The sequence below is a fragment of the Sus scrofa genome, chromosome 8 (genome assembly GCF_054392235.1).
Source record: "Sus scrofa isolate SSC_HxYL_T2T_F1_AM1 chromosome 8, Sscrofa_HxYL_maternal_Yorkshire_Landrace_v2.0, whole genome shotgun sequence".
NCBI lineage: Eukaryota > Metazoa > Chordata > Mammalia > Artiodactyla > Suidae > Sus > Sus scrofa.
The window spans coordinates 81100700-81117367 of NC_139390.1; the positions used below are offsets into that span (position 1 = coordinate 81100700).

Genomic DNA, 16668 nt, shown 5'->3' on the forward strand with positions numbered 1-16668 from the left:
ATGAACCCAACTAGCATCCATGAGGACAAGGGTTCAATCCCTGGCCTTGCTCAGTGGGTTAAGGATCCGGCTTTGCTATGAGCTGTGGTGTAGGTCACAGACATGGCTCGGATCCCGTGTTGCTGTGGGTGTGGTGTCATCCTTCAGCTGTAGTTCTGATTCGCCCCCTAGCCTGAGAATCTCCATATGCCATGAGTGCGGCCCTAACAAGCAAAAAAAAAAAAAAAGAAAAGAAAAAGAAAAGAAAAGAAATGCCCTAAATATGGCCACTGGAGACCTCCTGGAGCCCTTATGGGAGTATTGCCATTGGGGCGTGAGTAGGCCAAATCATTTGCTGAAGTGAAGGGGGGGGGCAGATGTTCTTATGACTCAAGGAATGGGATTTGTTGATTGAAGGGTTTGTTGAACAGCTGTGGAGACTCACTTGAGGTTAAAACCTACAGATGTGAAAGAGTGTCAGCTTGCATTAATTCAATACTGTTGTGGCCCTTGAAGATAAGAGAAGCAAATAAAATACACAAAGAGATTACATTTTAGAGCAAGGGCATATGGTAAACAGGTAACTAAATAAAGCTATGAAGGCTTTTACCCAGATTAGATCTGCATGAAAGCCAAACTGTTCTCTGAGTCCCGGAGATGTGGGTTTGCACCTTTATGTGGCATTATTTATCTTGTATTTATCTTGTAATGTAACTATTTTTTAGTTGTCTGCTTCCCTGACTAGACTGTGAGTTCTTCTAGACAGGGAATTTCATCTACCAGGTTCTTCCCTGAATGCTCAGTAGGGATGCTTGAGAGTTCTGGATGGGAAGGCCAGCTGGAATAATTCGGCTCTCACGCTCCCTCATGGTCATCCAGTACACCCCAATAATCGGCTTGTGGAGGGAGCAGAGACTGGATCTCCCCAAAGGCCAGGCAACTTGTCTGTCTATACAACAGAAGAGCGATGTTAGACAGACCCTCAAAAATAAGGAGACAGAATTCAATGATGTAAACTGTTCATCTTTATATTGGTTTAAAGATGGCTGGAAGAAACCAAAAGGCAGTCAGGACTGGATTTAACCTACTCTTGAAACCCTCTGCAAGAAGGCAGGAGAAGCAATTTTTATGCAAATTTGAAGAGAAAGAGGTGACGATAATTTATGATGCATTAATTTATTCATCCAATAATATAAAAGTTAATTATGTATTTTTCCACCTTGAGACATTATTCTCATTGTTTTATGCCTCTGTCCGCAAGCTCAGCCCACAAGAGGAAGCTTATATTCATTTAGATGCTTTACCTTGGGAATAGCTTTGTAGTTTGACAGCCAGGCTTTCTGGAATTAATAAAGAGATTTCAGACTTTCTTTTTATTCAATTATTCTTTTAAAATGTCTTTTGATTTCAAAAATTATATTTTTAGCAAGTTATGTCTAAAGAAAAACCAATGAAATGTAATAAAATTTAACTACTTTTTTGTATTTATCTTTAACTGCTACAGCTTTAACTGCTCCATCAATCAAACAGTCCAAGGGTTGGGTATAACACTTCCTAAATTAACTAGATAGGGACTTCTAAGAGCTTATGAGTCCAAATCATGGCTTTGAAAGGTTCTGGAAGTTCAGTCCAAATTGGAAATGAAAGCCTCCCTCTGACAATGTGTCCTTAATATTCCAGCTGCTCGCAATTGCTCTCAGCTTCATAAATCAACACCCAATTTCCCCTCAGGGCTACTAAGTCTAAATACAGGTATTAAAATTTCCCTTGGAAATCCTCACTTGGAATTTTGGATGCATTGCTCCTTATAAACCACATTCCAAATGGAGTATTTGGTTGCACCAGCTGTAGTTCTAGGCTGGACAGGTTGCGCCACTGAGTTTCCTGGGTTCCTCTGTGTTGCTGGCTTCACAATTAAGAGATATCTTAGTATCTTCCCAGCTGCCATCTCTCATCCCACATCCATTTTCCAGCATCTTTCTTTTTGTCCTTTGATCCTTCTGTCGATTTCTGCAAAAGAGACCAGGTCCTTTCTCACAAAACAGAAAAACTTTTCACCAGAACTGGGTGGGATTTAAAAACAAAATTACAGCGAGTTCCTGTCCTGGCTCAGTGGTAACAAACCTGACCATGAGCATCCATGAGGGCAAGTGTTCAATCCCTGCCCTCACTCAGTGGGTTAAGGATCCAGCGTTGCCCTGAGCTATGGTGTAGGTCGAAGAATTGGCTCGGATCTTGTGTTGCTGTGGCTGTGGCATAGGCCGGTGGCTAGAGCTCTGATTCAACTCCTAGCCTGGGAACTTCCATATGCCACAGGGGTGGCCTTAAAAAGACCAAAAAAAAAAAATTACCAAGCAGTTTTGCTATATAGTCAAAAGCTTCCAAAGCAGAAAGATTTCTACACACCAGCTTCCTGTTCTGAGGCTTTGAATTGTGTTCCTGCCTCAGTTCTAAAGGAAGCATCACGAGCTTTGCTTCTCTCTCTTTTTTCAATCTTTATCTTTTTTTTTTTTTTTTTTTTTTTTAATCAAAGTAGCTGGAGACATTCATTGATGTGACAGTTTACTGATTTACTGGATTTGGGGGGCCAGGGCAAAGTCATTTTGATATACGGCAATTTAAAATAATTGCTCTTCTCAAAATAGAAGGAAAATTAGCTGGCCTGGTGGATGAGCCTAGTCAGACAATACGTCTCCCTGTGTCCATTGGCCGCCCTTCGCACCCCCGGCTCGAGTCCTCATCAGGGACACAGACCAATGAGCTCATCCCAGCAAACTATAGATCTTTCGTAAGTTAACTGGTCTGGTTTTGCTTGGTAATGAGGAGAATGACTCTGGAAAATAGGAAATTGGAATCTGTCACCTCTCAGCAAAGTGATGAGTGATTGCCTTTGTTTGGCATCTCTGTAGGGTTAGCACAGTTTATTAACCATTCCTCAACCCTGAGAGTTTAGTGACACTCCTGTTTTACAGGCAAGACCTTGAGAAGTGTAAGGTTCTTGTTTTCATAATTGCTGGAAACAAAGTGATGGCGAGTGGCAACCTGGGAGAGTTAGGACACTAGCCTTGCCTGCCATGAGCAGATTTAGCCATGGGGACAATGGGGACGGGAGGAAATTTTCAAGGTGATGCTGGCTGCGATCCAGGATGGTAAATCAAAATTCTGGCAGGAAGTTTACTAGAGTATTTTATCCCTTAGGACTGACTCTGGTCCCCCAATTCCTGAAATCAAAATTCACAAATGTAAAAAAACAATCACAAATACCAGTGCCAATGTGACCAAACATTGTGATAATACTTTCGATAATTCCTGATTCTGATTGGGAATTAATCACTGATGAACAAGACATGCTGGAATTATCTCAGATAAGCCATCTATCTATCTATCTATCTATCTATCTATCTATCTATCTATCTATCTATCTATTTTGGTCTTTTTAGGGCTGCACTTGCAGCATATGGAGGTTCCCAGGCTAGGGGTCGAATCAGCTATAGCCACCAGCCTATACCGTGGCCACAGCAACGCCTGATCCTAGCTGCATCTGCAACCTACACCACAGCTCACGGCAACAACAGATCCTTAACTCACTGAGCGAGGCCAGGGATCAAACCTGTGTCCTCATGGATACTAGTCAGATTCATTTCCACTGAGCCATAACGGGAACTTCAGGAGAGCTATTTCCTGTGTGTGCCTTAGCAGGGTTTCTACCTCTTGGGCTGGTAACCCCTTGTTGAGTGGAGTTCATGGCCCATTAGAACACTTAGAATGTTTCCAGACTCAGGATTTATTTTCCTCTACAATAGAAGCAGAATCCCATTTTCTGGCTATTGGGCCAAACGCTCTGCTTTAAAAGTAAATTTTGTGTTCTTAACTCCTTTCCCAAAGACTCTGTTCTCTACCTCAGATAGACTGTGGCTGCCTCTCAATTGCACCCCAAATGCTCATCTAGTTAAGGTTTTAACAATTGTGACTGTATTTTATTTGCAAGGTATTCTTTTGAACTTTTAAACAGCAGCGCTGTTTCTGTTGCAATTATTTTGCTAACGCTCTTTATACAGAGATAAATCTTTGAATAATGGATTTAAATCAAAGGCGAAAACTCATGTTGACATTGTAAGAAACACATTCCCTGAAATGAATCTGCCCAGATTTCCAGCTTGAACTAATCCCCGGAGATACTGTTTGGATGGAAGCAAAACCAGTGCTGCGATCACTTCTGCCTTCTTTGCAATAGGAACTTGGGCGTTTGAGAGGCAACAGAGCTGACTGATGAAAACATAGGTTTTCACTATGGAGAAGGCAGGAAAAAAGACACACTGGCCTTGGCATGATCCAGGGTTGTCTTAGTTTCTTGTTGCTACTGTAACACATTACCACAAACTCCCTGGGTGAAAACAACACAAACGTTGTTTCTTTTACAGTTCTGGAGGTTAAAAGTCTGACCCACATCTTCCTAGACTAAAAGCAAAGTGTTGACAGGGTTACTATGTTCCTTCTTCGAGGAGAATCTATTTCCTTGCCTTTTCCAGCTTCTGGAAGCTACCCGATCTTTGGCTCAGGGCTCCTTCACACTGACCTCTGCTTCTATTGCTCCATCGCCTTCTTCTGCTCTGATTCCCCCCACCCCCGTTTCCTTTATTCACACATAAAGACCCATGCAGACCGTCTCCCCAGCTCAAGATCTGCAATTGAATCACATCTGCAAAGTCCCTTCCGTCAGGTTTGGTTCTGGGGGTAGGGTGTGGACGTTTTCTTACCTACACGGGGACTAGGAGGGTGTCTCTCAAGGAGCAGGGAAAGGTGACATCACAATTCTTCAGAGTCCCTGGATTTGTGACGATGTCTTCGCTGCTGGTATTGTGCTTGGAGAGGAACAGCTGGATTACTGGACTCCTCCACTCGGCCTTTTCCCTCAAGGGCTACACTGCACTCTTGCTCAAAATAAGCAATGGCCTCTCTGATTGCTGCTGGTTGCTTCTGAGCATTTAACGGTGCCTTTTTTTTTTTCATTTGTCTTTTCGGGGCCGCGCCCACAGTATGTGGAAGTTCCCAGGCTAGGGGTCAAATCGAAGCTGTAGCCACTGCCCTATACCACGGCCACCGCAATGCCAGATCCGGGCCACCTCTTCGACCTACACCACAGCTCACAGCAACATGGGATCATTTAACCCACTGAGGGAGGCCAGGGATCGAACCCGCATCCTCATGGATACTAGTCGTGTTTGTTTCCACTGAGCCGCAATGGGAACTCTCTATACTGCATTTTTAATGGCTGTTACATTTAGCTTCTGCATTATGCCTAGATTGGAGAGTGAAAGGATTAAACAAAGGGAAAAATAGTGAATAAAACCCACAAGTGAAGCAGGTGGGCTAGGGATAAAAAAACATGTGCAGAGAGACCTTCAAAGGAGATCTTGAAGATAAAGCACACAGCAAAAACTCGGAAGCTGGATTTATAAATTAAAAGAGTCAGAGATGAAAGCCCACGAAGATAGAGGGGGAAAAAATATTCATCTGCAGACACAGGAAGCAGTCTTTCAAGAGATGCTGCTGCAAAGGCAGTGAAGTTCTGATGTAGCTACCCTGGCATCCAGCTGATGGCTAAAACACTCCAGTACTATGGTCAGAGTGGAGATCGGTGACCGTGAGAGTCAGGCCTGCTTTACTGCAGGACTATGGTGTTTTAATTGAATGCATCTTGCATCAAAAGCTTCCGGAATTTCATTCTTCTATTTTTCTTTCTCTCTCTCTCTCTTTTTTTTTTTTTTTTTTTTTTTGCACTGAATACAAATAGGGGAAATAAGAAATTGGTGGTTTAGAGGAAAAAATTGAGGAGCAGCTGAATTCACAGGAAAGTTTCTACATGGCCTTTCCAGGGACAGCAATCCTGTTTTCTGGGGGATGTTACTGAGTGGAAGAGACCCTTCCAGGACCTCAGAGTTCTAAGCCCTCAAACTCCAAGTCTGTGGCTTCTCAAAGCACCAGCCTGCAATCTACAAAGCATCTTTAGGAGTTCCCATTGTGACTCAGCGGTAACGAACCCAACTAGTATCCGTGAGAACACAGGTTCAATCCCTGGCCTTGCTCAGTGGGTCAGGGATCTGGCGTTACTGTCAGCTGTGGTATAGGTTGCAGACTTGGCTCAGATCCTGAGTTGATGCGGCTGTGGTGTAGGCCAGCAGTTGCAGGTCCGATTAGACCCCTAGCCTTGGAACTTCCATACGCCGAGGATGCAAAAAAAAAAAAAAAAAAAAAAAAAAAAGCATCTTTAAAAGTAGTAAGCACTGATTCGCTTAACTCATAAGTTATTGTAGCTCTCAGAAAACTCTGTATGCCTTAAAGTAGGTAAATTCAAAGATTATTTGATTTGTGTAAATATCTGCCTATTTTCAGGTTCATTTCAGGACCAGAAGTTGTCTTTTTATCACGAATTGCTGAAAGATTTTTGGAAAAAGTAATGAAAATGATGTCTTAGACACAAAAGATGTTTACGTCCAAGAGAAAGATGGAAATATGTGCAAAATGTAAATTGTGATGATAGAGATAAATTTTTTTTTCCCTTAATTCACATGTGTTCAGAAAGGCCTGGAACATTCCTATTGTGATTATGCTACTGTGTTGTTGATTGTACCAAAAGATAAGGCTGACACTCCATTTTGCCTTTCTCTTTGCAGACACCCAGGGCTCCGTCTAAAGAATCAGGGCAAAGCATTGAGCTCTGGTGTGATCCAGGCAAACTTAATCAAGCAGCAGTGCCACCAGATCCACCTATACTCTGTGAGAAAAATAACCAAGATATGAACATGGCCAAAGTCCTGTGGCACAAGTTTTGGTTACCAAAGTCTGTGTGTTGGGGGAGTTTCTCAGAGATATTGTTTGTACTCAGCGTGTCCCATCTGCGCGTGTGCATCGTGAACTGGGCTTGAATCCAGCAGGATCTATTTATTTCCAAAATAACCGTGTCTTGATCAAATAGGATTCACGTGTGCCTGTTGTACCGAGGAGACACCCTGGGCGGGATGTGGCTCTTTTCCCTGACTCTCTTGATTCAATGGGATCCAGGCATTTTCCAACTGAACAGCTGCGGCTTGGGGAGAATCCAGGTGTTTTTCTCCCTGAATATTTGAGGATTGGCAGGGCTCTGGGTATTTCCTTTGCTTTCTTTTGCTCGGAGTTATTATCATGTACATTATGTATACGTATTTCAGTGACCTTTGCTTTGTCCCAGGAAACCGATCAGCTTCCTGTACTTCACACAAAGAGCACTGGAGCAATTAGATCTAGAAAAGCATGAGCAAGATTCAATGCTATTCATCTTTTTCTTCACTAGCTCTCTCCTTCGGGCTGTCTTAGACAAATACAGGAATATTCTAAACATCCCATTTGAGTGAAAGCAAATCAACTACCTTTCCACACTGAATAATTATCGACTTAGAAGGTGTTGCTTTATTGGGATGGGGCTGTCACACCTGTTCAGATATCCACTTTGTGAAGAACCTGTTGGACTTGGCTTTGATTTCTGATTGAAGAACGAAGTCAGCCTCCCTAGATTTGGCAAGACATAGACCCCATTAGAAAATGGTGTGTGGTTTTGGTTTCCACAATCTCATACAATATATGGGGAAATTGGAAAGAGTTCAGAGAACAGTAACAAAATGATTAAAGGGTTGGGAAAATAAGAAGCTGGGATCATTTCATCTAAAGAAAGGCTTTCAGGGAAAGCAAGATGGGGTGTGCGCGCACACACACTCACCAAAGGCAGAGTCAGAAAAGCCAGATCTTAAAGTTAAAGTCTTTGTGTTTGAGCAGGTTTGACTGGTCTTTGTAGGCCATCTGGAGCCTGGGGAAGGAAGTGGGGAGACGCTGGTCTGCCTTACCAATTACTAGGAAGGAGAATAGGCAATTTAGGAGAGAGAAGGGGATTTGGGGAAATGGAGCAGGAATCCCTTTAACTGGTCATTCTGTCTCAGACCTACTTCTACTATAATCTTCAAATGTAGGGAGAACTTTAGTAGCTAACTCTTATATTCTAGCATCTACTAGATTTGAAAAATATGATTTGATGGTAGTACATCTAAATCTACTTAATGGGAAGCCGGGGTTATATATACTTCTTTCCAACCACATGATGAAATGTTGCTATAAATTCCTGAGGGCACAGTTCCTGTCGTGGCTCAGTGGTTAACGAATCTAACTAGGAACATGAGGTTGTGGGTTCGATCGCTGGCCTCGCTCAGTGGGTTAAAGATCCGGCGTTGCCGTGAGCTGTGGTGTAGGTTGCAGACATGGCTCAGATCTGATGCTGCTGTGGCTGTGGTGTAGCCCAGCAGTTGTAGCTGCAGTCTGACCCTTAGTCTGGAACCTCCATATGCTGTGGGTGTGGTCCTAAAAAGCAAATTAAAAAAAGAAAAGAAAGAAAGAAATTCTTGAGGGAATTTCCTTTGTGGCTTAGCTGGTTAAGGACTCATCATAGTCTCTCTAAGGATGTAGGTTCCATCCCGCTTTGTTCAGTGGGTTAAGGATCCAGTGTTGCTGCAAGCTGCAGCACACAACTGCAGCTCGGATCCAGTGTAGCTGTGGCTGTGGCCTGCAGCTGCAGCTCTGATTCCATCCCTAGCCCTGGAAACTTCCATATGCCATGGGTGCACCCAGAAAAAATATACTGACAAGTTTTTCTCCATTTGTCCAAAGAACAGAGGAAATAACTACATATTGATAACAGAAATAGAGACTAATATTCCATAAAATTAAATCGCGTTCTGTTGGGTGGAGAAAATAGAATGGGGGTGTATAGAATCAGTTCTCAACACCATAAAAAGGGAAAAGACTCTCAACTATCTCTTAAATGCTAAGGTAGGGAGGTGGGCTTGATTGCCTATCATGTAATTGCCTATCTGGACAAGATCCCCACCATGTCCAGGACTATGATTTAAACATTCGAGAACACAAAATATATGTTGATACGAAATGCAGACCATGATGCAATATTAGACACAATCATCTCTTACAAAGTTCTTGTATGGGTCAGAGGTTTTCCAGGGAAACAGAATCAAGAGACGTACGGTGATTGCTTAAAGGATTGTGAGGGCTTACAAGTTCAAAACTGATGGGGCAGGCCAGCAGGAGGGAAACCAAGGCAGGATGTCTATGTAAAGTCTTGAAGCAGAATTCCTTCTTCTATGGAAAATCTCAGATTTTGCTCATGAGGCTTTCAACTGATTGGGCAAGGACCACCGTATCATCAATTCCTCATAGATCTCAATCACATGTACATAAGACCTTTGCAGCAACATTTTGACTAGTGTTTGACCCAATAACTGGGCACCGTAGCCTGAATTATTATATAAAATTTAACCACTACAAGCTACAACACTTTGAACACTTTCATTCTTTTTTTTTTTTTTGTATTTTCTGGGGCCACATTCTCAGCATATGGAAATTCCCAGGCCAGGGGATTCAAATCGGAGCTGTAGCTGCCAGCCTACACCACAGTCACAGCAATGTGGGATCCAAGCCTTGTCTTTGACCTACACCACAGCTCACAGCAACGCCGGATCCTTAACCCACTGAGTGAGGCCAGGGATCGAACCCACAACCCCATGGTTCCTAGTCGGATTCGTTAACCACTGAGCCACGACAGGAACTCCTAGTTCATCTTTGTAGAAAGATGACAGGTGAACCAAAGATGGCGAGGGACTCCCTGCAGTCATAGTGTCTTTCCGAACTTCAGAGGGAAGTGTCTTTGGGGAAGCAGGAGGGAAGACAGGCTCCATCTTTCACATGGTCCTCCTCATGTGCCTTGCAAGGCCATTTCCAGATAGTTGGTGTCTTTCTGGTGCATTCCCAAGTAGCCACTTTGCTGGGCTCTTCTCCTGAGTCATCCCACCACGCTCACTCAAACATACTGTCCAAAGTTTTGTCATGTTCCAGGTCTTTCCCAAACCCTTACTATCTCACTGTATGGACTTCAAGGAGAATTCAGAAGCAAGGCAATTGGCTTTTAAGCAGAAGATCAGAGATGGCAAATGACCAGTGAAGATCTCAGAAGACAATGGACACCACATATACCACCACTTATACCTCTGTGACCTTGATGAACTTACTTGTAATACCCTGAAACTCAGTTTCTTCATCTGTAAAATGGGGATAGTACTTATAGTTCCTTTGCTGAAGGGTTAATGTGAGCTGCTTTGAGCCCTTAGCAACTGCTTAGACTATTTCACTGTTACAAAGCGAAGGATTATCTATAGACTGGTAGAAAATATTTTTGACTATGGGCTCCCTGTACTACTTAAACCAAGTAACATCTGGAGAAGATGGGGTCTGGACCTTTCTGCCCATGATCATTTCTGTTCACACGACACTAGGAATGTTACACCTTCCCACTCCACACACTCAAGGGAGCTAAGAAGTCATAGTTTTCTGGACTTACTTCTTGGAGGTTGTGGGCTCCTGTGCTATCTACAATTACTTTTTTGGGGAGTTCCCACTGTGGCGCAGCGGAAACAAACCTGATGAGTATCCATGAGGATATGGGTTCAATCCCTAGCCTTGCTCAGTGGGTTAAGGATCCAGTGTTACCATAAGCTATGGTGTAGCTTGGAGATGTGGTTTGGATCCTGCGTTGCTGTGGCTGAGGTGTAGGCTGGCAGCTGGAGGTCTGATTTGACTCTTAGCCTGGGAACTTCCACATGCCTCAGGTATGGCCCTAAAAAGCAAAAAACAAACAAACAAACAAAAACCAAAACAGAACGAATCCCCCCCCCAAAAAAAACCTGTTTTCCATATTTCAGAAATGCTCTTATTTCTTTTGCTCAACTAAATTGATTCAGGAAGTTTCCTTAGGACAGTCAGGCGGGAGGTCCGCTCTTGCACATGAAAGACGGAGCCTAAACATGAATGCAAAAATAGATGTTTCAAGTTTCTGATTTTCCAATTTGTTTCTAAACTAAACCACCGTTTACAATGAACGTGTCAGTAAAAGATGTAGAAAAACTAGCTGCTTTTCCTCTATTTGGAGACGCAAGTCAATATTTGATAACCGTACAGCTTGCAAAAATAAGTTGAAGGAGTTCGAAAATAACCTCAAGAAGATTCACAGAATGTTTGAAATGAGTAAACTGAGACAGATGCAGTTCATTGCAGTAAAGGATCTCATGCCAAGAACTTCTGAGTTCTGGCTTCAAACCTCTCCTTCAACAGATTATCTTTCCATCTTCAACTAACCATCCATCCAGTCCTCCAGCTGGTAGATTTTTAGAGAATCCCTACCACCATTGGGTAGGTACTATCGGTACTATCCTAGGTTCTGGGAGAAAGCAGCCCTTAAAGTGCATGAAGAGGGCTATCACAATAGTCTAATAAACAAATAAAGAATAAATAAAGAGAACAGGCTCATTTTGGGGCTGACAGGTGCTGTGAATGAAATCTGAGGATACAGAGTTTATGGTGGAGAAGCTGGAGGTAGGTGGGGTGGGGGTGGGGGGGAGTCAGAAAGGTCTCTTAAGCAGTTGGCATTTGAGGTGAGGCCTGAATGAGAAAAAGCCAAATTCTCACAATGCAGAAGAAAGACCTTCCAGGCACCTAAAGATTGTCTCCACGCAAATGTACTGTCTTTGTGTGTTCTGGCTGCTGTAACAAAGTGCCACAGCCTGGGGGGCTTATAAACAAGGGAAACTTATCTCCCACAGTTTGGGAGGCTGGGAGGCTGGGAGTCTGAGATCAGGGTGCCAGCATGGACAAGTTCATGTGCTGGCCCTCTTCCTGGCTGGGGACCCCTGGCTGCTTCTACCTTCATACCTTAAAGAGCTGAGAGCTACAAAACCTCTCCTGACTCACATCCAGACACTAATTCATGACCTTATCTAATCTAATCCCCTCCCAAAGACCTGGCTGTACACAGGGTGGGTAGGAGGAGGGCACGGAAGAGGGTAGGATTTTGAAGTATGAATTTTGAGGGGGACACAAACATCCAGTCTGCAACAGGCTCTAAGATCAGAAAGAAAGCTGGGTCCACACCCCTGAATCCACAGGGGTGGCATGTGAGGTGGTCAGGAAGGTGAGGAGGCCCGTATTAGATAGGTAGGGTCTTGCACTGTTCTAATGAGTCTGAATTATAGTCCAAGAATAGTGGAAATATATTGGCAGGTTCTAAGTGGGGCGTATACGTGTGTGTTGACATAGCAGTTAGTTTTAAAATTAAGAATCTGGAGAGTTCCCATGGTGATTCAGCAGTAATGAACCCGACTAGTATCCACGAGGATGCTGGTTCCATCCCTGGCCTCCCTCAGTGGGTTAAGGATCCAGTATTACAGACACAGCTCAGGTCCCTCATTGCTGTGGCTGTGGTGTAGGACGGCAGCTGAAGCTCCAAATTGACCCCTAGCCTAGGAACTTCCCTATACCACAAGGGTGGCCCTAAAAAAAGCAAAAATAAATCAATAAATAAAATTAAAGAAAAAAATCAATCTGGATGCTTGCTGGAAAACTTATTTATAAAGGGGCAAGAGTGGAGGTAGGGGGGCACATGACCTTGAGGTTGCAGAGACTGAAGCGAAAGCTGACTATAAACACTGGTAAAAAATCTCCTTAAGGGTAAGGAGATTTCACTGATGAAGGGAAGCTGAATTTGTTTTAGTAATGTCTCTATTTACAGGCCATGTGTCTGCTATTAAATAAAGTTTTTTATTATTATTTCATCAGATATCAAGATGAAGGTGTGGCTGTAGATTAGGATTCTGTCCTATAAAAAAAGGCATCTTGTTGCTGCAAGGAACCATTATTCAGGGCTTTTGGTCCTCCCTGAAGGGGAGCAACAGCATCTAGGAAATTAATTCTTCCCTCTGGCCTAGATGCAAAATTGCAGCAACCATTTGCTAAATATGGCCAGCCATTCTTAAGAGAGCAGAGAATCTGTCCCTGGCCATTTATCGATTTTTACTTACTCTCAGGATAATTGAAAGGAAACCCGTGACATGCCAATTTATTGGCATTTTCTTGGGCTAGCACACAAGCTCTTTTGAAAAGGGTATCAAGAGTTGGCTTGCCTGCAAACTTCTTGCTCAGAGGCTCTGGCGCTGGGAGGCGACAGGACTTAGTTGCACCATCTTCCTGCCCATAAATCAGCATCTTGAAACCTCCTGGAAGCGATGTGATGGCGCTGAATGCATAAAAAAAAGTGTTCGCACGCCGAATCTATTGTCGTTATCCCCGGTGGCAGAGGGGAGTGACAAGCCTCTCACACGTCGCCGCGTGGTAGCACGGCATAATAAAGCGTGGTTGCCCCATGTGTGTCACAGATTTCTCTGGGTTTCTCAAAGGTTTTTCCAAGTTCCGCCTTCCCCCTTCTCTGCAGCCATCCCAGCCCCAGCTGTACATCGGCCTTTGACTCCATCTGTCCTTCCGCTGGGGACGAGCGCCTCTCGCCAAATAGAGAACACAAGTTTGGCTTCTCAATGTGATTATAACCCCCACCCTCTCGGCTCAGAGGAGGCCAAGCTTCAGACTCGCAGAGGAGCCGGTCAAGGGGATGGAGCCGGGGGCGGGGGGGAGAGGAATGGAGGGGGAAGGGCGTGGGGGGGCTGCTCCTCTCACCTTCCCCAACCCTAGCAGCTTTGCGCGCACAGCACGGGCGGACGCCCCGCCTGCGCGACCCACACTTGCCGCAGGGTCCAAATCCCCGGGTCCGGGTCCTTTCTCGTTTGCTCCCCTGCCTTCCATCCCCGGCCCAGGCACCAATGCGCCCGGCTGCAGCGGCGGCTCGCAGGTTGGAGTTTGCCCGGGTGTGCGCCGCCTCACAGCGCGCGCAAGAGGCGGCGGAGGGGAGCCGCGCGGCCCCGGTGGCCGGGAGACGCAGCGGGGAGCGGCCGCCCCCGGAGCCACCGACCAGGCAGCAGCCGGAGCCACCGCTCCCTCCCTCTCTTCTTCCTCCCTCCTCCGCTCCGGCCCTGCGCCAGCACTTGCGGCCTCCCGCCCTTACTCCACCCCCTTCCCCGGCCCGACCCCCATCCTCTCTCAGTGTGTGCGCGCTTTAAATAATTTCATCCTTTTTGGCAAAAGAAATAATGCACCTGACTTTACCAGGGGGAAACAAGCAGCCGAGCAGAACAAGGAACAGATGTAAAAGGAATAAAAGGAGAGAGGGAAAGAGATGAGACTCGTTTAAAGAAATCCAGGGGCTGAAGAGGTGGCTGCAGCGGCAGAGGCGGCTCGAGCTTCCCTCCCTGTCTGCGCGAGCTTCAGGCGGAGGACGTTTTCGCCAGTTGCAGATGTAACCTGGGGAACTCCTGGGTCTGTTGGTTTGTTTGTCAAACAAAGTCTTTTCTTCTTTGGCTCAGACACCGAAGAGGCTCCTGGATTTTTCTCCCATCCCGCCACTAGCTGGCAGTTACCCGGGAGCCTTCCCAAGGAGCTGGCGGAGAAATGAGCCCTTCTGGGCGGAGGATGGGCGAAGGGCGTCAGCAGCCTGTGGCTCCCGCCGGGAAGCGCCTACTGTTTCTCGGGAGCAGAGGGTCACCCTGCGGGCGGCCGGGCGGCGGCGGCGCCGCCGGGGCGCAACGCTTCCTGCTGGGGCTCTTCTTGCACGTGTGGCTGTGGGGGGCCTCGGGCTCCTCTGCTCAGGTGTTTAACCTCAGCCTTTCCGTGGACGAGGGGCTTCCTCCAGACACTCTAGTCGGCGACATCCGCGCCGGGCTGCCGGCCACGCAGCAGCAGCAGCAGGAGGGAGGCGGCTTCTTTCTGTCAGAGGATTCAGATGACTCCCCGCTGCTGGACGACTTCCACGTGCATCCGGACACCGGCATCATCCGCACAGCTCGGTGCCTGGACCGCGAGCAGCGGGACTACTACAGCTTCGTGGCGGCCACGCTGCTGGGCGCTGTGGTGCAGGTGGAGATTCGCGTCAATGACGTGAACGACCACTCGCCCCGCTTTCCCCGTGACTCCCTGCAGCTCGACGTCTCCGAGCTCAGCCCGCCAGGTACCGCCTTCCGCCTGCCTGGCGCCCAAGACCCCGACGCCGGGCTGTTCAGCACCCAGGGCTACACCTTGGTGCAACCGTCCGACCTTACCGAGGACCCCGCAGGACCGTTCTTCCAGTTGCGATACGGGACACCGGGGTCCCCACCGTCGCCTCCGTCCTCGTCGCCCCTGGAGCCCCTAGACCTGGTGCTGCTGCGGCGCTTGGACCGGGAAGCGGCGGCAGCGCACGAGCTACAGATCGAGGCCTGGGACGGTGGTCGCCCGCGGCGCACGGGCCACCTGCGGGTGGAGCTGCGCGTCCTGGATGAGAACGACAACCCGCCCGTCTTCGAGCAGAGCGAGTACCGTGCCGCGGTGCGCGAGGACGCGCCACCAGGCGCCGAGGTCTGCCGGGTGCGCGCCACCGACCGTGACCTGGGGCCCAACGGCCACGTGCGCTACAGCATCCGCTCTCGGCAGGCCCCTGGCGCGGGTGGCGGCGGCGGGCCTCTGGGCGACGCGGCGCACTTCTCGGTGGGGGAGCTGAGCGGCGTGGTGCGGGTGCAGAGGCCTCTGGACCGCGAGACGCAGGCCTGGCACCAGCTGGTGGTCGAAGCCTGCGACGGAGGGGCAGAGCCTGAGGTCGCCACCGTGCGCGTGTCTATAGCCGTGCTGGACGTGAATGACAACCGGCCCGCTATTCATTTGCTCTTCCTCACGGAGGGAGGCGCCGCGCGCGTCTCTGAGGGCTCTCGAGCCGGCGACTACGTGGCTCGGGTCTCTGTGTCCGACGCAGATGGCGACCCAGAGAAGGAAGAGGAGGCAGCCGGGGAACTTGGTGGAGGCCTTGGAGGTGGGAGCATCTCGCTGGCCTTGGAGGGTGGTGAGGGAGCCTTTGCGCTGCGGCCCGGCGGCGCCCCAGGAGTATTTTTCCTTTGCGTCGAGGGTCCCCTAGACAGGGAGAGCCAAGACCTGTATGATTTGCGACTGGTGGCCACGGATGCAGGAACCCCGCCTCTGAGCATGGAGGAGACGCTGCTGCTCCGCGTCGCTGACCTCAATGACCAGCCGCCTGTCTTCAGTCAGGAGCATTACCAGGCCTCAGTGTCTGAGGCTGCGGCCCCTGGCACTGCAGTCGTGCGGGTCAGCGCCTCCGATGCGGATGAGCCTGGCACGGACCACGCCCAGGTGCGCTACACGTTGCTCCCTCTCCCGGCCCCCTGCAGCCCAGAGGCTCTGAAGCCCCCCGCAGAGTGTGGACCTTCCTTCACCATCCATCTGGAAAGTGGTGTGATCAGCACCACCCGGAGTCTGGACCGAGAGATTCAGGAGGTGGTAGAGCTGAGAGTGGTGGCCCAAGACCTAGGAGAGCCCCCGCTCTCTGCCACCTGCTTGGTGAGCATCAGCGTGGAGGACGTGAATGACAACGAGCCCATCTTCCTGAAGCAGGTGTACAATGCCAGCCTTCCGGAGCATACGCGGGTGGGACACTGCTTTCTGCAGGTGAGTGCACCAGTGCACCAGGCCGTGGAGGAGCAGGAAGGCCTGGGAAGAGATGGAGAGGCTGTGAGTAGCACAGGGAAGAAGTGTGAGGTGGCGAGTTAGGCCCTGGCTCAGATGGAGAAGGCTAGGGACATGGGTTCTGGCTCTGCTATGCAGGGAGGTGAGTGGGTGCTCTCTGGTTCCCCTGTTTGTGCCAGGGGCTTGGACCCAATGCTGTCTAAGGTCCTT

The 16668-nt window shown here is 47.9% G+C and overlaps 2 protein-coding genes across 2 annotated transcripts in view; one reads left to right on the forward strand and one right to left on the reverse strand.

Annotated features, from left to right (window-relative positions):
- Positions 1-1374: 1374 nt before the first annotated feature.
- LOC146400895 (uncharacterized) lies at positions 1375-14347 on the reverse strand. The gene is made up of 5 exons (XM_084971126.1): positions 14320-14347; positions 14136-14214; positions 13026-14006; positions 4737-7524; positions 1375-1989 (listed from the first exon to the last, which is right to left on the reverse strand). Exons 1-3 carry the CDS (start codon positions 14345-14347, stop codon positions 13217-13219), a joined length of 897 nt encoding a protein of 298 aa, XP_084827252.1. The 3' UTR covers positions 1375-1989; positions 4737-7524; positions 13026-13216.
- Positions 13961-16668, forward strand: part of DCHS2 (dachsous cadherin-related 2) — a 272388-nt gene continuing 269680 nt past the window's right edge. Inside the window, exon 1 of the mRNA XM_021101485.2 lies at positions 13961-16440. Coding sequence (XP_020957144.2) covers positions 14401-16440 — 2040 coding nt within the window. The 5' untranslated portion in view covers positions 13961-14400. The remainder of the gene's footprint in view (positions 16441-16668) is intronic.

Excerpts from the sequence above, each read along its gene's own strand:
- LOC146400895 (XM_084971126.1), bottom strand. The coding sequence starts at position 14,347 with ATGGGAGAAAAATCCAGGAGCCTCTTCG. Across the intron at positions 14,215-14,319 it reads AAAATCCAGGAGCCTCTTCG|CTCGCGCAGACAGGGAGGGA; the intron begins GTGTCTGAGCCA and ends CTCCGCCTGAAG. Across the intron at positions 14,007-14,135 it reads CCCTGGATTTCTTTAAACGA|CGCGCACACACTGAGAGAGG; the intron begins GTCTCATCTCTT and ends AATTATTTAAAG.